This window comes from Vulpes vulpes, chromosome 4, assembly GCF_048418805.1.
Source record: "Vulpes vulpes isolate BD-2025 chromosome 4, VulVul3, whole genome shotgun sequence".
Lineage (NCBI taxonomy): Eukaryota > Metazoa > Chordata > Mammalia > Carnivora > Canidae > Vulpes > Vulpes vulpes.
The window spans coordinates 18,162,172-18,186,089 of NC_132783.1; the positions used below are offsets into that span (position 1 = coordinate 18,162,172).

Sequence of the window (23,918 nt, forward strand, 5' to 3'; positions counted from 1 at the left end):
GAAAATAAAATGAGGTTACTTTTGATAAATGGAAGTTACCTTCTCATTAAAATATTAAAATTACTTTCTCATTAGCATAAGAGAAAAACAGAGTTAAAAAACAGATATTAGAACCTGTGTATGGCATTTTACACAAAAAGAACAAAAGAACATACCTTCTTGCTCTTTTGCCTTTTCTCTCTTTGGCTGTGTCTGAATCTACAATATCTGCTCTAAGGCAGTCCAAAGTCCCTGAAAATGAAAGGTGTTCTCCAAAGTACATTCGGTAGCAGAGTGGCATTGCATCCTGTGACTGAATTCCTGTATGACTGAGAAGAGGCTTAAAAACAACCTAAAAGACATAACACATTAATTAATTAGCTTCACTAACAATTCATCATTTCCTGTGGCTTTTTTCTTACCCTACTTCAATACATGTATTAATACTGTAGTGTGAAGCAAAAAAAAAAGGACCTGTAATAATAAATATAGCTCTAATTTTAGTTAAAACCTAACAGTATTTTTGAGCATCTATTATGTGCTACTTATCTTTAATCACAAGGACAAAGATTTCTCCATCGTGCCTGAGTGTCTGAAATTACAAGGAAAATAAAATTGTGAACTAATTTCAATCATTCTACTTCATGCTTTTAAAAAAGGCATGACTATATACTGCATTTCCATAAAAATTTGGTATACTAGTTTATCAACTTCCTATGTTAATATTAAAACATTTCATATGTAATATTATGAACGTCTGACTTTTTTTTAAATGGTATCACTTGGTTGTAACAATCATTTAATATTTATTTTCTGACAAAAGACCTTTCTTTATGTATTAAGTACCATACATGCTTATGGAAATAAAACACTCTGGTTAAATCTCTTATTAACTGATTTTGTAGTCGCGAAGAGCTAATGCAAACAGAAGCAACTATATGTGTTTAGTAGTTGATCATTATAATCACTCTGCTTATTCTTTGCTGTCTGGTTCCTTTTCCTCCTTCCACATCCAAAATAAGGTGCTATCCAGTACTTTCCATGGCCCTCGGATAACCCTTTCACTGTACATTCTCCCTTAGTGATCTTTTCCTGGAAGTTAAATAATACCATTAAAATGGACAAGTGCCATTTATGTATTAAGACCTAAGTCTACATGTTCAATTATCTCTCGGTCATCTCATCTGTTTGTGCTTGGGAAGACAGGTTACCCTTGTGAAGTCCTAAAGGCCTAGAATAGAGAATTCAAACAACTGTACACTAGACTAGAATCTTAGGAAGAAATTTTCTCTCCCTTATATACTTACTTGGGATATTCTTTCTTAGGTTTTACTCTTTCATTCTAATGGAAAAACTCTTCCCTCTTCAAGGTTCAAACTACCCTCCATCTTTCCTAATGTTTGTTATTTATCACACCTCCTTCTTGTTAATCCCCATACAAATCAGAAACTGACTCCTGACTTACTTCCTTCTTTTTCTTTTCAATCCTAATTTATCATCTTGAATGACTCCTTTGACCATGCATATTACTCAATCAACACTTCAGTTCCAAAGTTATGTGACTTCTCTCCCCCTCTCCCCCATAATCATGGCTTAAACTCCATTTCAGCAACTTCCTAGGTTGTTTATATCTATCACCCTCATTTTTATTGCTACATCTGCTTTGGATCAATCTTCTTCTGCTCCTATAGCTGAGCTTCTAGCAACAATGAGAGGAAATGATATAATTCCATTCACTGGGGATCCCTGGGTGGCGCAGCGGTTTGGCGCCTGCCTTTGGCCCAGGGCGCGATCCTGGAGACCCGGGATGGAGTCCCACGTCGGGCTCCCAGTGCATGGAGCCTGCTTCTCCCTCTGCCTATGTCTCTGCCTCTCTGTCTCTGTGTGACTATCATGAATAAATAAATAAAATCTTTAAAAAGAAAAAAAAAATTCCATTCACTGGTACCCCAACACTAACCTAAACTCTTAACTAGGTCCTCCACACTATCTGGCAATCCTTTTAGGGCATCTGTGATAAGCTCTCTTTCATATTCACTCTAACCTCTACACATATTTAAATCACCTTACAGAATTTTTTACTGTATTATTTAATATTCATGTTTCTAGATTTTATAGTCTTATATGTAAAACAATAAAATAATCTCTAGAAATATGTATTGAATGCTAACAAATGCAATTAATGTATTCTATAGCCTAAAACAACAACAAAAGTTATTTATTTTCCCACTCTCCTTTAATTTAAAAAAAAAAAAAAAATGAAGTCCCTAAAAACTACTCCAATGTTTTGGAGAAGTCTCAAGAAAATTTAAAAGTGCTTGATATATTTCTTAACATAAATTACCTTCTACTGTAAGAGAAAATTGAAGCTACCAATGTGCAAACTTACTGTATAATTGTGAACTGTCCTTAATGCCCTCTTAGTTTCTCAGAAAAAAAGTAATTTTTTATGTCTAAAACATCTCTCTCTTTGAATGACTCTAAATTCTAACATTCCTCATTCCTCCCTGAATCTTGCTCTATTAGTTTACCCTTTTTTCTTTTTCTTATTGAGATCTTCCTAATTCCTCCTAAGTATGTAACTGACCTTGAGTCTCTCATCCTGAAAAAAACAACATCTCTTAATACCAACGGTCCCACTCGCCCACTTGCCTTGTGATCATTCAAACTAAAATATTCATTTCAAAGGATTTTGCTCTCCACTCCTATATTTAATTGAATAAGGCCTCCACGTTATTTTGCCTTTACCTTATCAAAGTCACAACCATCTAAGCTAAAAGCCTCATTTATCACTTATGTGAACTATTTCAATAACTCATCTTTTCACCTACAGTTTCTCTACTTCAATCCATTTAACACATATAATAACCTATATAATACTTCCACATGTACAGTTCTAGTCACTTTATTCCTCTGCTTTAAAATCTTCAGGGCCTCCCAAATGCTCACTCAGAAAATCTTAACATAGCACTTAACACAGCCTTCTAAAGTACAGGATTAAATTTAGCTTTCTAGTTATGTTATTTAGTGGATCTGTATCTCCACATATCAAAATTGTTACTGTATGGGACAATTAACTATATGCTATTCTTCGGTTTATTGCATATGCTAAATTTGCATTTGCATGCTATTCTTTGGTTTATTGCAGATGCTAAATTTGCATTTGTAATTAACCTCTGTGCTTTTAAAAGGCTCTTCCTTTTTTGCATGAAGACTCAGACAATCACAGAAAAAAAGATTTTCACCAGAATTCCCAGGTGCATATAACTGGACAGTTCCAGCTGCTAAGAACTACCTAATGAGGGGTTACTATAATTACAGAAAAACAGACTGGCTCACCTGTGCATCAGCAAGTTGCACAGCAGGAAACCCTTGGTTGGCTTCTTCTACACCTGCCACATCATCCTGACTAGTACTATGCTGAGAATGTGTTCCATCCAACGTATTCTGGTCACTAGATAAGACAGTGTTGAAATCCGAGGCTGAGGGTATTGTTGGAAGATTGGGTGCAACACCTAACAGAGTAAATGTTCAAGAATAGAATCTGATTATGAGGAAATAACAACATAAAAAGGAACAGCAAAATAAACTCATGAAGCCCGTTATTATAGCAGTATAACCAGACTATTTAAAAAAAACAACCCAGCACTTTTTGGTCATTTTATAGACATGATCCAATAATAAAAATGAAATTAAACTAAAATTTCAGAAAGTATCAGTCATCCTCACACATGAAGTCTGTTTTAGAGCCAGTCAGTTCAAAATACAGAATTTTAAGGCCAGATCTTTGAAAAACATTTGATATCCCCTTAGCTTTGCACTGAGGAACAGTTACAGACAGCAGCAGGGCAAAAGCCACAGATGTCAGAGTCCCACATATAAATTTCTTCCCAATTATGCTTTCCTAAGGCAGAACAAAAATAAAATAGTGCTATTTATTTCCATGTATTCCCTTTATCCTTTAACTCCCCAGGCAAAGGACCCAAGATAAAGACGAAATGTTCTTTTCTGGTTTTCTTAAAATTTAAACCGTGCAGTAGTTAGACTAGTGCTAGAACACTGCTGAGAACTGATCGAAATGTGGTCCGTCTAACTTCTGCAACTAAGAGCCAACGCTAAGAACTAGAATGCAGTCATAATTAGGATCAGATTCCAGATTCAAGAGTGATCCACACACCAGCAAAACAAAGGACTATGTAGTCACTTATCAACCAATCATAATTTCATATTTTCTATCTGAATAAAATTTGCTAGACATGCAAATAGCTATTACATGGATTAATTTCAGCTGCCTTCAGTAACCAGAATCAAAGGCTACTTCACATATTCTTAAAAAAAAATTTTTTTACAAGCATCTAGTAAATGTGGAAAAATATCCCAAAAAAGAAAAACTAGAAAATGAAGGGTGGCACCACTTATGTTTCTGGAGACAGCCACCAACATTTCTTGGTGAATTCCCTGTCAGTCTTGTTGTTTATATGTATTCTTTTAAAATTAATAAATTGTCCTCATTTCTCCTCAAGGGCAAGAATATTATTTTATTCCTCTTAGAACCCTAACTATAAAAGAATGCTAGTTATTGTTTCTCAGAGGAATCTGAAAAAATTAAAAAAATATTTTCTGTACTGTAGGTACATTATATCATATTCTTTGCATTTTTTTTCATTCACCTCCTTTGGTATTTTGAAACTTAAACTAGCTACATGAGCTGGATGTTTTAAACTCTTTAAATTATATACAATCTCATATTTGACATATTTGTCTTTCCACAGAATACCAAGTGACTGCTTACAATTAATTCTCTCAATTCAGTATTAACAAAGGCATTTCATATGGGCAAATTTTAACTAAACAGATTAAACATTTGATATATTTTCATTCTGTGAAAAATAGGATTTTATTAAAATTTACATATGCCCCTTAGACAGGTAAGCAAAGAAACATGATAACTCAATACCTGATGGAAGACTATTGTGTGCGGATTTTGTAACAGGAGATTCTTGCACCACACTTCCACGATTACCCACAGCATTTGACATCCAGTTATAAAAACTCACAGATGATGGCTCAGATAGCAAGGGATGTTCAGATAACATATCAGTGGCCATTGTATTTCCTGAAAATAAAGGCTTATTGAGTACAGTATTACTTACATAATAAGAAGCAGAAAATGTGATTTATGTAAATTATTTTTTAAGTGAGATTAAATTGTTTTTTGCAGATATTTCCAAACTCACTGCATGATGTTGGCATTTGGATGTTAAGGCATTAATAAGTAACTTATTTTTAATATAACAAGAAGAAATTTACTATTGACTGGTTTAGACATCATCCTATATCACAACTAGATTGATAATAATGTCAAATGCTGCAATTTAGAAATCCAAACTAAGGGCATGAAGACACCAACAAGTTACAAACAGAACAATTTCCCCAAATACTTTTTCAAAAATCAGGTATAATACATAGATTAGTTATGCAACCAAAGTATAAATCAAAATGAACTTAAGTCCTGTGGGTTTTTTTTTTTTTAATTCTCACATAGAAATAAACTTGTAATTGTCAAAACTTAGGATATACCCGTCCTTGTTAGAGAGCTGCTTTTTACAGCTGCACTACTTCGTTGAGGAGTCCCTTCTAGGAGGTTGTGCAAGCTTGGGAAGCTTCCAGTCAGGTAGCTGAGTAGGCTCTCCTTCCTTGGACTCTCCTTAACTGGCATCCCGGGACGTCCAACATGCACTGGAGAATCTGTGGCGGTGTCTCCACTGGTATAGCTCAAAGAATGATATGGGTGAATGCCCTACAAAAGGACAACACAGGGCTCTTTCTTATGCATATAAAAATGACTGCTAATTACTACTACTACTATTACTGTTGCTATTACTGATAGTTACTATTCAGTTTATACCAGAACAGATTGTGCCTACTAGGATTGTGGTGAATCTCAAATGTACATAAAAATGTTTTAAAACTGGAATCTCTGGGTGGCGCAGCAGTTTAGCGCCTGCCTTTGGCCCAGGGCACGGATGGATTCTGGAGACCCGGGATCAAATCCCACGTCGGGCTCCCGGAGCATGGAGCCTGCTTCTCCCTCTGCCTGTGTCTCTGCCTCTCTCTCTCTCTCTCTCTGTGACTATCATAAATAAATATTTAAAAAAAATTTTTTAAACTTTACAGGACAATTCAAAGGACAGCTTTTATTATCATTCACTTATTTTAAACAATAAATTATTAACTCCCTTTGAAATCTGAAGAATGTGTCTGGTGGTAAGATTTCTAGCCCCAAATTCTCAATACTGTACTATTCTTGTTGGTACCCTGATAACGAAAATCTTTAAGAGATTTTTGTAGAGTTCTAATAAGTAAAAAACAATTTCCAGCAATTCTCTGAGGAAAATTTAAAAATTACAGAATTGTCCATCTCTATCTGTTCTATCACATCTAAGGTTAGAATTTCAGATCAGTTTAAAATAGTACAAGAAAAGTCTATACAGACAGAAAGATCCTGAAAAGAAGAGATCTGAAACAAAGTGTTGCAATTCAAGTCTTAAGAGGACTTTTATAATCCATAAACAAAGGCATGTTTGTGGGGTTAGGAAAAACTATCAAACAGGAAGAAATCAGACTGATGAAGAGTTCAGAATTTAAAAGTATCCTGGCTTCTAACTATACTATATAGAGAGAGTAAGCCTAATAGTTCAAACTTTTAAAAAATGTATATTAAACTATTACTGAATGTTTTAATTAAAAGAACAATACTTACACAGAATAAAAACTTTAAAAGCACAAAGAAAATTCAATAAATTGTATTCCCTGAGCTCCGGTCTAAAAGATCCCTTCCCCTAGAAGTACTCAAGTGTTTCTTATATCTATCCTCCTTTAAATAATTTATAACTATAAAAGCATATATACATATTTATCCTTTTTTTTTTCTTTAACATACAGATACATATCACCCTATATTCTGTTTTTACTTTAATCCAGGCACTTTGGTGACCATTCCATATTCACTTAAGAGATTTACTTCATCTTTTTGAAGTCTCCATGGTACACATCTGTATCAAGGTACACTAGTTTATTAGTCCTCAACTGGTTAATCATTTATGTTGCTTCCATTATTTTCCTATTATAAACAGTATTGTAAAGAACATTATTACACATGTGTCATAGAGCATTTATGAGCATTCATTTCTTTATTTTTAATTTTTTTAAATATTTTATTTATTCATGAGAGACAAAAGATGTCCCATCAGAGCAGGTCATGCCTGCTTCTCCTAACCCATAGACCTGACAGCCAGATCCTGCTAAAATAAGGTATCTCCCTGGTGTCTGGGGAAGTTTAGGGCCATGTGCTGCTGTTCCATCCCCTAGAAATTTTCTGGTGAAAGTGACCCTAGGTCTGAAGGTTGGAGAATGTTGGAAAGATGCTCATGGTGGGCCTCGCCAGCTGGGGAAGTGGGGAGGCAAAAGAAAAAAAAAAAAGAAGAAGAAAAAAAAATGAATGAATGAATGAATATAAAACGTACTCAATTAGGAAATTACACGTGAAATACAAAGGGAATGCAACTTTTACATATGTAAAATGATTGCTAGCTATGGAAATTTAACAGTCGAATTAATGGAGACATTGTACAATTAAAAAAAAACACCCCAAAACCCTAATATCTTCAAGCCAATTGTCTATAGTAAACCAGGGGAAATTCTAATATGGAATGGTTTGACTCAAAGCAAAAATAAGGCACCTGCTATAAATTTAGAACAGTAACTTTCATTTTTAAAGTTACAATAAAATAGTATTAGTCAACCAAGACACTTGCTTCAAAAAGGGAAACAAGTACAGGGTTGATTTCCTGGGTGAGAAAGGCAGGTAACAATGCAGATAAAAAACCTGCTGGCCCAAGGCTGGCTGACTCCTTCCCTATTCTTGAATAGTTAAGTTCCTAAACATCCTAAACTGCTCCTCTCCCTCATTCTTCCCCTATAGTTAGGGGTATCAGAAGCTCTCTCTGAGGTTCACACTGTGTAAGACTAGGTAGCAGATTTCCCTTCTGTTCCTCTTAAAACAGCTTATTTTAAAAGAGTTATCCTGAGGTGATTAACAAAGCAAATGAGCCATCAGATGAGACATTTATTCATGAGAGACACAGAGAGAGAGAGGCAGAGACACAGGCAGAGGGAGAAGCATGCTCCAAGCAGGGAACCCAATGTGGGACTGGATCCCGGGTTACCCCGGGATCAGGCATTGGGACAAAGGTGGCGCTAAACACTGAGCCACCCAGGCTGCCCCATTCATTTCTTTAGAATGAATTCCTGGACAGGTATATACTGGGTGAAAGAACTTTACCTTTCTAATTTTGATACAAATTTCCAAACTGTTCTTCAAAGAGTTTGTGCCAATTTAAACACCCACCAGTACTATGCGAGAGTCTCTGTTTTCCCTTTTCTTTACCAACATATACTGTTCTAATGTGTTAGTGTTTTTTTTTTTTTTGCATGTGTGTGTTAGTTGTTTTCAATTTGATCAGTGGAAATGGAAATCTCATTTTAATTTACATTTCTTTAATTATAATATAACATTTTCATATTTGTGTATTTATTTCTCTGTGAACTGCCCATTAACCAATTCTTTTCTATTGTGTTCTTTTTCTTTGTGATTAGAAAGATCTTTATATATGAGGAAATCAGCCATTTGACACTTATCTTTCTTTTTTTTTTAATTAATTTTTATTGGTGTTCAATTTACCAACATACAGAAAAACACCCAGTGCTCATCCCGTCAAGTGTCCGCCTCAGTGCCCGTCACCCATTCCCCTCCAACACCCACCCTCCTCCCCTTCCACCACCCCTAGTTCGTTTCCCCGAGTTAGGAGTCTTTATGTTCTGTCTCCCTTCCTGATATTTCCCAACATTTCTTTTCCCTTCCTTTATATTCCCTTTCACTATTATTTATATTCCTCAAAAGAATGAGAACATATTATTTTTGTTCTTCTCTGATTGACTTATTTCACTCAGCATAATACCCTCCAGTTCCATCCACGTTGAAGCAAATGGTGGGTATTTGTCGTTTCTAATGGCTGAGTAATATTCCATTGTATACATAAACCACATCTTCTTTATCCATTCATCTTTCGATGGACACCGAGGCTCCTTCCACAGTTTGGCTATTGTGGACATTGCTGCTAGAAACATCGGGGTGCAGGTGTCCCGACGTTTCATTGCATCTGAATCATTGGGGTAAATCCCCAACAGTGCAATTGCTGGGTCGTAGGGCAGATCTATTTTTAACTCTTTGAGGAACCTCCACACAGTTTTCTAGAGTGGCTGCACCAGTTCACATTCCCACCAACAGTGTAAGAGGGTTCCCTTTTCTCCGCATCTTCTCCAACATTTGTGGTTTCCTGCCTTGTTAATTTTCCCCATTCTCACTGGTGTGAGGTGGGATCTCATTGTGGTTTTGATTTGTATTTCCCTGATGGCAAGTGATGCAGAGCATTTTCTCATGTGCATGTTGGCCATGTCCATGTCTTCCTCTGTGAGATTTCTCTTCATGTCTTTTGCCCATTTCATGATTGGATTGTTTGTTTCTTTGGTGTTGAGTTTAATAAGTTCTTTATAGATTTGGGAAACTAGCCCTTTATCTGATATGTCATTTGCAAATATCTTCTCCCATTCTGTAGGTTGTCTTTTAGTTTTGTTGACTGTATCCTTTGCTGTGCAAAAGCTTCTTATCTTGATGAAGTCCCAATAGTTCATTTTTGCTTTTGTTTCTTTTGCCTTTGTGGATGTATCTTGCAAGAAGTTACTGTGGCCGAGCTCAAAAAGGGTGTTGCCTGTGTTCTCTTCTATGATTTTGATGGACCCTTGTCTCACATTTAGATCTCTCATCCATTTTGAGTTTATCTTTGTGTGTGGTGAAAGAGAGTGGTCCAGTTTCATTCTTCTGCATGTGGATGTCCAATTTTCCCAGCACCATTTATAGAGAGACTGTCTTTCTTCCAATGGATAGTCTTTCCTCCTTTATCGAATATTAGTTGACCATAAAGTTGAGGGTCCACTTCTGGGTTCTCTATTCTGTTCCATTGATCTATGTGTCTGTTTTTGTGCCAGTACCACACTGTCTTGATGACCACAGCTTTGTAGTACAACCTGAAATCTGGCATTGTGATGCCCCCAGCTATGGTTTTCTTTTTTAAAATTCCCCTGGCTATTCGGGGTCTTTTCTGATTCCACACAAATCTTAAAATAATTTGTTCTAACTCTCTGAAGAAAGTCCATGGTATTTTGATAGGGATTGCATTAAACGTGTAAATTGCCCTGGGTAACATTGACATTTTTACAATATTAATTCTGCCAATCCATGAGCATGGAATATTTTTCCATCTCTTTGTGTCTTCCTCAATTTCTTTCAGAAGTGTTCTATAGTTTTTAGGGTATAGATCTTTTACCTCTTTGGTTAGGTTTATTCCTAGGTATCTTATGCTTTTGGGTGCAATTGTAAATGGGATTGACTCCTTAATTTCTCTTTCTTCAGTCTCATTGTGAGTGTATAGAAATGCCATTGATTTCTGGGCATTGATTTTGTATCCTGCCACGCTACCAAATTGCTGTATGAGTTCTATCAATCTTGGGGTGGAGGCTTTTGGGTTTTCTATGTAGAGTATCATGTCATCGGCGAAGAGGGAGAGTTTGACTTCTTCTTTGCCAATTTGAATGCCTTTAATGTCTTTTTGTTGTCTGATTGCTGAGGCGAGGACTTCCAGAACTATGTTGAACAACAGTGGTGAGAGTGGACATCCCTGTCTTGTTCCTGATCTTAGGGGAAAGGCTCCCAGTGCTTCCCCATTGAGAATGATATTTGCCGTGGGCTTTTCGTAAATGGCTTTTAAGATGTCGAGGAAAGTTCCCTCTATCCCAACACTCTGAAGGGTTTTGATCAGGAATGGATGCTGTATTTTGTCAAATGCTCTCTCTGCATCTAATGAGAGTATCATATGGTCCTTGGTTTTTCTCTTGCTGATATGATGAATCACATTGATGGTTTTACGAGTGTTGAAGCAGCCTTGTGTCCTGGGGATAAATCCTACTTGGTCATGGTGAATAATTTTCTTAATGTGTTGTTGGATCTTATTGGCTAGTATCTTGTTGAGAATTTTTGCATCCATGTTCATCAGGGATATTGGTCTGTAATTCTCCTTTTTGGTGGGGTCTTTGTCTGGTTTCGGAATTAAGGTGATGCTGGCCTCATAGAACGAATTTGGAAGTACTCCATCTCTTTCTATCTTTCCAAACAGCTTTAGTAGAATAGGTATGATTTCTTCTTTGAACGTTTGATAGAATTCCCCTGGGAAGCCATCTGGCCCTGGACTCTTGTGTCTTGGGAGGTTTTTGATGACTGCTTCAATTTCCTCCCTGGTTATTGGCCTGTTCAGGTTTTCTATTTCTTCCTGCTCCAGTTTTGGTAGTTTGTGGCTTTCCAGGAATGCGTCCATTTCTTCTAGATCTCCTAATTTATTGGCGTACAGCTGTTCATAATATGTTTTTAAAATCGTTTGTATTTCCTTGGTGTTGGTAGTGATCTCTCCTTTCTCATTCATGATTTTATTAATTTGAGTCTTCTCTCTCTTCTTTTTAATAAGGTTGGCTAATGGTTTGTCTATCTTATTAATTCTTTCAAAGTACCAACTCCTGGCTCTGTTGATCCGTTCCACAGTTCTTTTGGTCTCGATTTCATTTAGTTCTGCTTGAATTTTAATTAACTGTCTTCTTCTGCTGGGGGTGGGGTCCATTTATTGCTTTTTCTCTAGTTCCTTTATGTGTAAGGTGAGCTTTTGAATTTGAGTTCTTTCCAGTTTTTGAATGGATGCTTGTATTGCGATGTATTTCCCCCTCAGGACTGCTTTTGCTGCATCCCAAAGATTTTGAACGGTTGTATCTTCATTCTCATTAGTTTCCATGAATCTTTTTAATTCTTCCTTAATTTCCTGGTTGACCTTTTCATCTTTTAGCAGGATGGTCCTTAACCTCCACGTGTTTGTGGTCCTTCCAAACTTCTTGTTGTGATTAAGTTCTAATTTCAAGGCATTATGGTCTGAGAATATACAGGGGACTATCCCGATCTTTTGGTATCGGTTCAGACCCGATTTGTGACCCACTATGTGGTCTATTCTGGAGAAAGTTCCATGTGCACTTGAGAAGAATGTGTATTCAGTTGAGTTTGGATGTAAAGTTCTGTAGATATCTGTGAAATCCATCTGGTCCAGTGTATCATTTAAAGCTCTCGTTTCTTTGGATATGTTGTGCTTAGAAGACCTATCTAGTATAGAGAGAGCTAGATTGAAGTCACCAAGTATACGTGTATTATTATCAAAGTATTTCTTCAGTTTGGTTATTAATTGGTTTAAATATTTGGCAGCTCCCACATTCGGGGCATATATATTGAGGATTGTTAAGTCCTCTTGTTGGATAGATCCTTTGAGTATGAGATAGTGTCCCTCTTCATCTCTCACTATAGTCTTCGGGGTAAATTTTAATTTATCTGATATAAGGATGCCAACCCCTGCTTTCTTCTGAGGACCATTTGAATGGTAAATGGTTCTCCAACCTTTTATTTTCAGGTTGGAGGTGTCCTTCTGTCTAAAATGAGTCTCTTGTAGACAGCAAATAGATGGGTCCTGCTTTTTTATCCAGTCTGAAACCCTGCGCCTTTTGATGGGGTCATTAAGCCCGTTCACGTTCAGAGTTACTATTGAGAGATATGAGTTTAGTGTCATCATATCTATTCAGTCCTTGTTTTTGTGGATTGTTCCACTGAACTTCTTCTTAAAGGGGAATTTTAAGAGTCCCCCTTAAAATTTCTTGCAGAGCTGGTTTTGAGGTTACATATTCTTTCAGTTCCTGCCTGTCTTGGAAGCTCTTTATCTCTCCTTCCATTTTGAATGAAAGCCTTGCTGGATAAAGTATTCTTGGTTGCATGTTCTTTTCATTTAGGACCCTGAATATATCCTGCCAGCCCTTTCTGGCCTGCCAAGTCTCTGTGGAGAGGTCTGCTGTTACCCTAATATTCCTCCCCATAAAAGTCAGGGACTTTTTTTCTCTTGCTGCTTTAAGGATCTTCTCCTTATCTTTGGAATTTGCAAGCTTCACTATTAAATGTCGAGGTGTTGAACGGTTTTTGTTGATTTTAGGAGGGGATCTCTCTATTTCCTGGATCTGAATGCCTGTTTCCCTTCCCAGATTAGGAAAGTTTTCAGCTAGGATTTGTTCAAATACATATTCTGGCCCTCTGTCCCTTTCCACGCCCTCGGGAACCCCAATTAAACGTAGGTTTTTCTTCCTCAGGCTGTCATTTATTTCCCTTAATCTATCCTCATGGTCTTTTAATTGCCTGTCTCTTTTTTCCTCAGTTTCCCTCTTTGCCATCAACTTGTCTTCTATGTCACTCACTTGTTCTTCCACCTCATTAAGCCTCGTCGTTAGGACTTCTAGGTTGGATTGCATCTCATTTAATTGATTTTTAATTTCTGCCTGATTGGATCTAAATTCTGCAGTCATGAAGTCTCTTGAGTCCTTTATGGTTTTTTCTAGAGCCACCAGTAGCTGTATAATAGTGCTTCTGAATTGGCTTTCTGACATTGAATTGTAATCCAGATTTTGTAACTCTGTGGGAGAGAGGGCTGTTTCTGATTCTTTTTTTTGAGGTGAGGTTTTCCTTCTAGTCATTTTGCTCAGTGCAGAGTGGCCAAAAACAAGTTGTATTGGGAAAAGGAGAGAAAGAGAGAGAAGGAAAGAAAAGAGAAAAAGAAAAAAGAGAAAGAAGAAAAAAAAAGGGAAAAAGAGAAAAAGAGAAAGAAAAAGAAAGAAAGGAGAAAAAAGAAAAAAAGGGGGGGTGGGGTGGGGGAAGCAATCAGAAATCAAGAAGAAAAAAAGAAAAAAAAGCACAAAACAAAACAAAACAAAAAACCAAAAAAAAACAAAAAAAAAAACACGGGGGAGTATCTTCCGATTCTGTATACTTTAAGTCCCTTGACTTCCCTTGGAACTGGTCCGTCTCGCTGGTCTTCTGGGGGAGGGGCCTGCTGTGCTGATTCTCAGGTGTTAGCACTTGGGGGAGCTGCTCTGCCCCTGCCTGGTGCAGGGCTCAGTGTGGGTTGTTCACCCCGTGAGGCCCCGGGAGGAAGCCACAGTGGCCGGGGCAGCTCTGGGACCCTGGAGTCAGCACCCGCAGTAACTCCGGGGCTCTCCGTCTGCAGGGCCTGGGGGCTCCGGGGCGGGGCCGCTGATCTGCTCAGTTCCAGGCAGGAGAGTCCTTGCTGTCCTGGGCCCTCCCGGCCTCTGCCTGTCCCTGGGGGAGGGCGTATCCTGGGCTGTGTCCCGGCGCCCTGTGCTCCGGAGCCTGCGCTGTTGGATTCGCGCTCCCGCCCCGCAGTCCCCTCCGCGGAGCCGCAGCCTGAGCCCCTCCGAGCTGCTCCAGGCCCCACCGTGCGCGTTGCAGCCCTTAGAAGCTCGGCGCATCTCCCGGGGCGCGGTTCCTCTGTTACTGTCCCAGGGTGCCCGAGGGCACCCCCGCCTTTCTGGGGATCCTGCTCCAATTCCCCGGGAGGCCTTTCCACCCGGGAAGGTTGGTGCAGCTCCTGCTCCTCCGGGACGGGGCTCTCCTGTCCTGGGGACACTCACCCCGGTCTCAGCCCGGCTCCTCGCGGGCCCCTCCCCCTCGGAGGCCTTTTGTTTCTTTATTTCTTTTTTCCCGTCTTCCTACCTGGATAGAAGCGCGAACTCTTCTCACTGTAGCATTCCAGCTGGTCTCTCTTTAAATCTCAGGCCGAATTCGTAGATTTTCAGGATAATTGCAAGGTTTTCTAGGTAATTTGTTGAGGACAGGTGACTTGGAGACCCTACTCTTCCGCCGTCTTGCCCCTCCCCCCGACACTTATCTTTCTATTTTGTTTATGTTAACTTTTTCTGTGTAGAAATTTTATATTTTAATATGGCAAAATTGTCAGTCACTTACCTTATGGATTCTGAATATTAATGTAAGTCTATATATCCAGACTTTCAAAGAAAGTTAAAATACTGTCATTTTCATTGCTCATAAAAGGAAACTAACAAAAAATAAAAAACCCATGACAACAACAAATAACTTACATGCTTATTATGTGCCAGGTATTGTTCTAAGCATTTTTCACGTATAAACACAGTTATTTCTTAACATGGATATTCTAGTAAATGTTGCTATTGTTATCTCCATCTTACAGATAAGGAAACTGACACAAAGTACAGTTAAAAGCTTGTTCAGTCACAAAGCAACTAAGTGGCAGAGGCAGAAATGAAACCAAGGCTGTCTGGCTCCCAAGGTGGTAGTCAACTACTTTGTTATACATGTGTCTTATCAAGCACTGGTTAAGTTTCTTAAACAGTGCAATTAAAATAATGAAATAGCTTAACTCAAACTGCATATTAAGTTGCTAATCATGTCCATTTAAACATAAAAATATTTATTATTATTGAATTATTAAACTATTCATTCTTGAGTATAAAATACTATTTGAATGTTTACATTTAAATACCTAATATTTGAATTTGATATAGCAGAAATTTAGGTCTTCTCTGGAAGTCTACTCTAACCAGAAACAGCAATAATGTACCTTGATTTTTAATGCAGAGTCACTATGGGTATGAGTCTTAGAAAGTTTCCTCATAATCTCAGCTCCAGTTACAGGTCCAGAGCTACCAGGTGGAGGACGGTTAGCTGTTCCTTCTAGTAGCATTGTGTGTTCACTGACTGTGGCTGAAACAATTCAAAAAAATTAGTGGGCTAAAGATGATCATTTTCTTGAAACATCAACACCAGTGTTTCTATTGGTGTAACTATACTCAACTTTACATATTCCTTGAGTAAATAGATTAATTAAATTTCCTTGAAATTAACTGTGGAATCTGCCTTAATATTATTTTTTGTCTTTTATTCTCCCAATCCCAATTTTCTCAGTCTCAAGAAAGGAACAAATAGCTCCAGTCTCTCCACAAGCCAGTCTGAAGGGTATAGAGATAAAAAAAAAAAAAAAAAAAAACAACTAAGTTCAAAGTACAATACTTTCAAAAATACTCAGGCATTTGCAGATAGTTAATTAGGAGGGACGTTTTGTTTGTTTTTTTGTATGTGTTTTTAGAGTACACACACTGGTGAGTGAGGGCGGGAGGTGGGGGGCACAGGAAGAGGGAGAAGAGGGAGAGAGAATCTTAAGCAGGTTCCATGCCCAAACAGAATCAACACAGGGCTTGATCTTTGACCCTGAGATCAGGACCTGAGCCTAAATCAAGCGTCAGGATGCTTAACCAACTGAACTACCCAGGAACCTCTCTTCACAGCATATTCGTTTTTCTATAAAGTTTAAAAAAAAAAAAAGCTGGGTAATTGTAACATAATTCATAACATAATCAATATTATGAAAGCTCTAATTTTAAGGCTACTGTCTTTTTCTGTGGTACTTTTAATATTTTTTCCAAAATATCATAATTCATTATTGAATATTACATGCTGTGATAACAAAGGATTATCTTTGAAAAAGCATTAAAATGCTTTTTAATGCACATATATCTCTGAAATGTGTACCCACTGTCTGTGTTCTGGCACAGCCATGATGCTGACAGAATTATAGGCCGAATGAATGACTCTAAACATTATATAAATGCAGAATCAACCTGGTACCATGTAAAATTCAAAGACTCATTTAAAAGACTGTGTTATAGGAAAGATGATGAACAAATATAAATATGAATTTTATTTTTTTAAATATGAATTTTAAAAGGAAGTTAATATGCTTCACTCAAAACATTCTAGCTTTGCAAAGATGTCTGTTATTGTACAGGATAGATTAGGAGAACTCCATCGTATTTCATGAAGTTAAATGTAAAAATCTAAAGTCAGTATAAAGATTCCAACATTATTATCATTTATTTGGACTAATACAAATCATACTTGTATAATTAAGCCATAACATTTTCAAATTTGGGACACAAATGATGAAAATTATCACATTATACTATGTCACCAAGGTATAATATCTAACTAAAATATTTACAAGTCACCTGCATCAAATTCAAATTCCGCTCCGTCAGCACTGGTGTCACTTTGAAGACCACCTCCATTGTCTAGACCAAGTCCATCTTCATGTTCATGGTCCACAGCTGACTGAGGTTTCAGTGGCTGAGCTGGTCTATGTAAGCTAACTCCTTTAAAGGCTGGTGTCACTACAATAAACTTCATCCACTGCCTTGCCAGTGCAACTAAACCTTTCTTTAAAGTTACCAAAGCAGGAAGTCCATCACTCTGTAATAACAATGATATAATAGTAAATTACTACCTAAGTATTTGCATATATTTATTCACTTAAATCTCATAACCCCCATTTAGAAATGAAGAAATTATAATTTATGTGTTATAATTTGTCTAAGGTCACAAAAGAGAGTATTTCAAACTGGCAATAGAACTCAATCTCTAAACGCAACATTGCATCTTTCTGTTATAAACAGTGCAGGTGATGAGGCTAAACATGAGGCGCAAAATGGGGATTCTCCTTAAGAAGCATTCAGTTCACTTTACCTTTTTTTGTTCAGCTAAGGAAATCAACTGTATTTTGAGCTACCAGGAATATTTATCAAACAAAGAGGAAATGAAATTACTCCCTTCAAAGATTAGGTAACCATCACTATTTTAACATTAGAAAAAAATAAATTACTATGGTTCAATGCTGAATGCAGATGGATTTGTAACTGCCTTGAAAGTTAAATGTATTATCAGTAACAATTACATAATTTAGGATATATTTTATTCCGCACAATGATGACTATAAATTTGGCTATTTTTTCCACGTGATAATGACTAAAATTTGGCTATTTTTCTAACTGGAGTCTTAGCCTAAAAGGAAAATATCTAACTCTTCTCCATGTCCTTTCCTATAATTCCTTGTGTTAGACAAATGGCTCTAATTGAAGAGAGCCATTTACTAAACAGCAGAAATCACCTCATTTACTTTCTGAGGAACATCAGATCTCTGAGCCTATCCTTTCATTCTTATACTCAAGTAAGGAGAGCCATCTTGCATTTCTTCCTCTTACCTGCAAAGCTTATCTCAGCAGAACTTCCATCCATGGGAAATGCCTGCCACTCTCTCTGTTTCAGGGTCTCTGCCTATAACTAGATATGCAAATTAGCCTTGCACTGTGTACCTCCAATCCTTAATTCACAGTGTAGGAGTAGAAAGCACTATAATAGTCCCAGGTCTAATTTTTCATATCCATCATTTACTAGAGGTTCTCTCACTGGAGGTTATCAGAGCCTGATTGGCCCTTAATAATACTAATACAATGATCCCTAATTTGGCTAAATTTCTTGTGTATTTTCTATTGACCAAAAGCTTGGAGAGAAGAGAGATCCTCAAGGTCTAAACTCCTAATGATGAGGTGCTATCTTCTACAGTGCTTTTCCATAGGCTGACATATACAGTATTTATTTTATATTATTAAACATTCTCCCTTCAACCATTAATAGCCCTCATATTATTAAACATTTCTGTGAAATTTCATGCTAATTACTTTTTTGCTTGAAATTCTTTATGCCTTCAGCTCCTTAGACATTTTTTCCTGCTTCTCCTACCTCAAACCCTATGGGCCAATGAATGGCTCCTCAAAGAATGAAGGCTTCTTTCTTTTTTTTTAAGATTTATTTATTTGAGGGGGGCAGGCTGAGGGAGGGTTTGGGAGCATGAGCAGGGGGAGGGAGAGAGTGAGAAAGGGAGAAAGAATCCCAAGCAGACTCGAGATGGAGCCCAGTACAGGGCTTGATCTCATGATCCTGGAATTGTGACCTGAGCCAAAATCAAGAGATGGTCGCTTAACTAACTGAACCACCCAGACGCCCCAGGAATAGAGGCTTCTTTAAAGCTAACTTACAGTTTCAGTAACTCACCATTGTAGCATCATCAATGATGGAGTAATTTGCCTGGTGCAGGTAGTGGTGCAGTATATTGCACAGTAAACATGAAGGATTTTCTTGGAGAAAACGGGCAACTTTTGTAAGCCTGTTGTATTTACTCCTTAAGGGAAAATGTACACTTTTATTCTGAAACAAAGCAAAAACAACAGATATAGAGTAATATATCAAAGATACTGCAAATAGAACATATCAAGTAATCAAGAACTTGCAGGTCTGATGTTTTCCAACACCAATGAACAACATGTCCAATAACAAAACTGTAGGATACTCTGTATTGCTAATAGACATACCTCTAATGCTTCTGTCATTATGCATCCCATAACAGCACAAATTCTCAAGGTGCCCTCAGTTTCTAATTTGTTTAAGGATGATTTGAGTTGATCAATGGGAACAAGCCATGCACCAACAGCTGGAGTTGCAGTGCTTAAAAGGTTCAGCTGCCTATGAAAATTTTTTAAAAAATTATAAAAGCAAGTGTCAAGATTTGTATTTCAAACAATCTCCCATACATACTGTACTTAGTGGCTATTTTACTGAGGCAAAATTACTTCTCATTTTGGCTACCAGATAAATTATGAACATATAAATAGAAAATGTGAGGAATAGATAATAGAAAAGAAAGAAAAGTATTAAAACATATTAGAGGTAAGAATAAGAAGTTCATGGCGGGGTGACATATAATAGTAAAACTAAAGCCCTAGGAAAAAAAATGGTCAAACAAGATAAAACCAATGCTGCAGAAAGCATAAAGCAGGAAAGATGGTAAGAAACTGGTACCCCTAATGCTAGATATATCAGAAAAAATAATTCAAAAAATATCTGAAACAAAATTGTATGTTATTTAAAATGAAGAAACATCAAGGAATGGTACTACATGTTTGAGACTTTTTACCTAGAAAATGCATGTGTAGGAGATCTCACATTGGTGGGAGCTGCGAAACTAAACCAAATTTCCTTGATGGTCAACTTCATGCTACATGAATCTGGAGGTGGGGGCATCAGAGGTAGATCTTTTTTCAAATCATCAGATTCGACTCCTTCATCCTACACAAAATCAAAAACCAAAAACCTATTAATGTATAGCTCCTTAAAGCCATTAGTGCAGAGGTTAAATGTTAAATGTGTAAATGTTTTAAGTACAAAATCTTCCCATCAAATCAAGTTCCATAGTGACACTTTTATATAAAACAGGGACGCCTAGGTGGTGCCTGCCTTTGGCTGTGGTGATGCCTGCCTTTGGCTGTGGGCGTGATCCCGGGTCTGGGGATCAAGTCCCGCATCAAGCTCCCTGGGAAGAGCCTGCTTCTCCCTCTGTCTATGCCTCTGCCTCTCTGTCTCTCATGCATAAATAAATAAAATATTAAAAAAAACAGGTAACATAAACCTTACTCAGCCTAATCTTGATTCTGAGAAATACCTATAAATCCTTGAGGCTCCAAGGAACATAGTCTGAAAAACCACTGCATTGTAGTAAGCCATAAACAGAGATCTTAGAACAAGGTTTCTCCTGATCACTTCAAATACATTTGCTTAGGGATGTTTAAGTGTTATTTTTTCCAGATGAAGAAAGAAAAAGAGATTTCGTGACTTGCCAAAGGCCATACAACTGTCAAGAGGAATAAGTGATAGAATCTAAGTCTTCTGCTTCCCGCTGCAATCTATTCTGATCCTTTTAAATAAAATATTCCGAATTTCCAAAAAAAAAAAAAAGGTACTAGGGTGGTCCATGTTCAAATAAATAACATTCTACAATAAAAAATTCTTAGTTATTTTATATGCTAGCAATCTGAATCAGGATTAAGAAACAGGTTTTTTTTTTTTTAAATGTGTTATCACCACTCTTTAGAATGCAGGGTAGTAAGCATAATATTAAAGAAACAAAAATGTCTAATGCCTGTTATGTCTCCTCACAGCTAATTCATTTTTAGCTATTACTGGTCAAGATGAAGAAAGTACTGGCATTTTTTTGTGGGATGATTAAGGAATGAAGAGTATCCACAAAACAGCTTTGAATCCTAAGTGCTACAAAACAATGTGAACTACAGACAATAGTAATTTTAAAGTTAGCAGATGCTAAATATAAGCCCATATTCTTTATCTTCAACTCTAAAACTCAGAACATTCTGAAAGATCTATATATTTTTGTGTAAATGCAGCATCAAAATTTGATCTGAACTTGATGAGAGGCTATTTATCCCACTTGGAATTTTTATGAATGTTGTGCTGCAAAAGCATTTAAATATTTCAAGATGAAGTGCTGTCTCAGACTCCACAGGAGTTTATGTAACATACAAAAACACACACCATATTACCTTTCTGTTAAAGGAAAAAAACCCTGAATTCGCAAATACATCTGACCTGTAGGTTTCAGACAAGGCTGTGAGCTAGACGCTAGGTATACAAAAGACAGAGAAGAGAGTCTTCAAGAACTCAAAGTTTTAAAAGGTTAGTGGGCTTATATATATTAAGCCACTAATTATAATAGATGTGAAGCAAAGGAATAATAAATATTATTTATACTATATTTATATTTATATATTTATATTATATTTATATTATATTATATAAATAATAAATAAAGTGGATTTAGGTTGACTCATTTTTTTGGTACCTATGGCATGTGTAAATGATGAAGGGCACCTCATACAATTCTGATGCTCAGTTGAAAGGTTGGTACTAAAAGCATAACTGATGTTATCACATTATGAAGTAGGACTAGGAAATAAATCTAGGAGTGGACATACAATAACAACAAAAAAATTCAGTAGCCAAGAAAAGAACATGAGGAGAATACCCACATTTGAGGACAAAGAAATGAATGAGAATATGGACCAGAAAAAGTCAGAGAACCCAAAGAAGGCAATGTTACAAAATTTAGGGACATTCAGCATAGAGAGTAGGATCAGAGGGATCAAGGAAGATACCGGAGTTTCTGTCAAGTATTTTAGTGGAACAGAAGGCAAAAGAAAAGAACAGCTTGGCTTCCTACTTCTTTTGTCCAGCGACAAAAAGTATTGTATTTTTTTAATTTCCCTAATTAAAGTGCTAATCCCCAATCACCACTCAAAAACATCCAAAGACCTCACAAGAAAACTATGATTAACTCTTAAACTATGCATCAAATCAAAATAAATGTTTCAAAACTAAATTCCCAGAAACCTGGCGTTCACAAGTGATTATGCCAATTAATGGTGGATACCCATGACATTTCTTAATTAAAAGTTTCTTTCTTCTTCAATTGGTCCAATTTTCTTTCTTTTTTTTTTTTAAAGAACAAGGTTTTATTTTTTTTATTTTTATTTTTTATTTTTTATTTATGATAGTCACAGAGAGAGAGAGAGAGAGGCAGAGACACAGGCAGAGGGAGAAGCAGGCTCCATACGCTGGGAGCCCAACATGGGATTCGATCCCGGGTCTCCAGGATTGCGCCCTGGGCCAAAGGCAGGCGCCAAACCGCTGCGCTACCCAGGGATCCCAATTGGTCCAATTTTCAAATGATCCGAAGTGTATATACATATATGTGTGTTTAAAAAACATTTACCGAGTTCTTACTACATGCTAGACACAGAGTTAGATCTTTCATATGTATTATCTCCTTCAATCTTCACAACTCCAGAAGATCAATATCATTACAATACCATTACAGACAAAGAAATTTCAAAGAGGAAATAACTTGTACTCATCAGTTGGTGGTACAACTCTTCCATAATCTAGAATTTTGAATATTTTTATTATTGCTATTATTAATCATGACATTCTACTATAATAAAAATAATAAATTAGTTCCATATAAGGTATTAAGACTCTAACTGAAATGGATTAGATATTGAAAGTATTTACAACTTACATAAAATACTACCAATAACAAAACAAAGTATTTACATGAATTCTGCTAAAAGCAACGCCTACTTTTCTGAAATTTTATAATTCACTAATTCAACAAATATTATTAAGTGCCCAATATGAGCAGAGCATTAAGCAAGGTATTATATTAGATATAAATATATCTGTGGTATGGTACCTATGCTTCAGAAATTATATTATAGTAGAAGAATTATCACCAAAATACCTGGACTACTATTTAAGCAAAATCCCAAATATGGAAAGAACCAAATATATTCCAGAAATTAACTTTGAATTGTGCATGTAGTTTTCTGTTATCTTTTCAAAGCACTATTATTATTAAAAATTCACCAACTTGTTCATCTGAAACAGAATTTCCATTCAAGTCTGAAGAAGGGCTTATTCGATCACAAGGGAGATTATCATCAGAGACATCAGTATTATAGCCACTGCCAGTTGGAGAATCAGAAGAATTATTAGATGTCAGCACGCCACCTCTTTCTGTAACACTAGCTTTACCCATAATTCCAAAAGTATTATATAATACAGCACCAGACTGTCTTCCTCCTAAACAAATGAAAGAATATATTAAAAACAGTGGCTGTCTCAACACTGTACTCTACAATACCCATAAAGATTCATAAAGATCTTTTTTTCTCATCAAAACTTTGCCTTTACCTATAAAAGTAATGTAAGACTGGATTATCAGGTAAAGAATTATAGTCATATATGATTACTATTATATATGACTAAACCTCAGTCTTATAAACAACTCAGCCTTCCTTTTATATATATATTACTAGTACAATAATGTTAAAAGAAAACTACATATAACTGTAAGTCAGTCTGTCTCGCTGAATAAAGGATTTATATATAGTATTTTCATCTGCAAAGCTCTACTAATCAAAAATCCAGTTTCTAAAGAAACTGCAAACTTTTAAAAACTGGGTAGTTCTATATTTTATTCAAAAAATTTTTTTCTGAACCACAGATTTTGTTTGTTCAGGCAGTTATGTTTTGTATGTCTAGATGCTCCATTAGTTTTGAATCATACATTAAAGGGAAAGCCCACTTATGCAATTGGGATGGGGCATCTACCCTGGTA

The 23,918-nt window shown here is 36.6% G+C and overlaps 1 protein-coding gene across 16 annotated transcripts in view; it reads right to left on the bottom strand.

Moving 5' to 3' along the window:
* Window positions 1-23,918, bottom strand: part of BLTP1 (bridge-like lipid transfer protein family member 1) — a 213,236-nt gene that overhangs the window by 80,013 nt on the left and 109,305 nt on the right. For all 16 annotated transcript variants that reach the window (XM_072755305.1, XM_072755320.1, XM_072755318.1 and 13 more), the window contains exons 37-46: window positions 23,169-23,380; window positions 19,863-20,014; window positions 19,261-19,411; window positions 18,944-19,096; window positions 17,065-17,305; window positions 15,621-15,763; window positions 5,560-5,779; window positions 4,937-5,095; window positions 3,319-3,494; window positions 156-331 (exon numbers count right to left, since the gene is read on the bottom strand). In XM_072755305.1, the coding sequence (XP_072611406.1) occupies window positions 156-331; window positions 3,319-3,494; window positions 4,937-5,095; window positions 5,560-5,779; window positions 15,621-15,763; window positions 17,065-17,305; window positions 18,944-19,096; window positions 19,261-19,411; window positions 19,863-20,014; window positions 23,169-23,380 (1,783 nt within the window). The remainder of the gene's footprint in view (window positions 1-155; window positions 332-3,318; window positions 3,495-4,936; window positions 5,096-5,559; window positions 5,780-15,620; window positions 15,764-17,064; window positions 17,306-18,943; window positions 19,097-19,260; window positions 19,412-19,862; window positions 20,015-23,168; window positions 23,381-23,918) is intronic.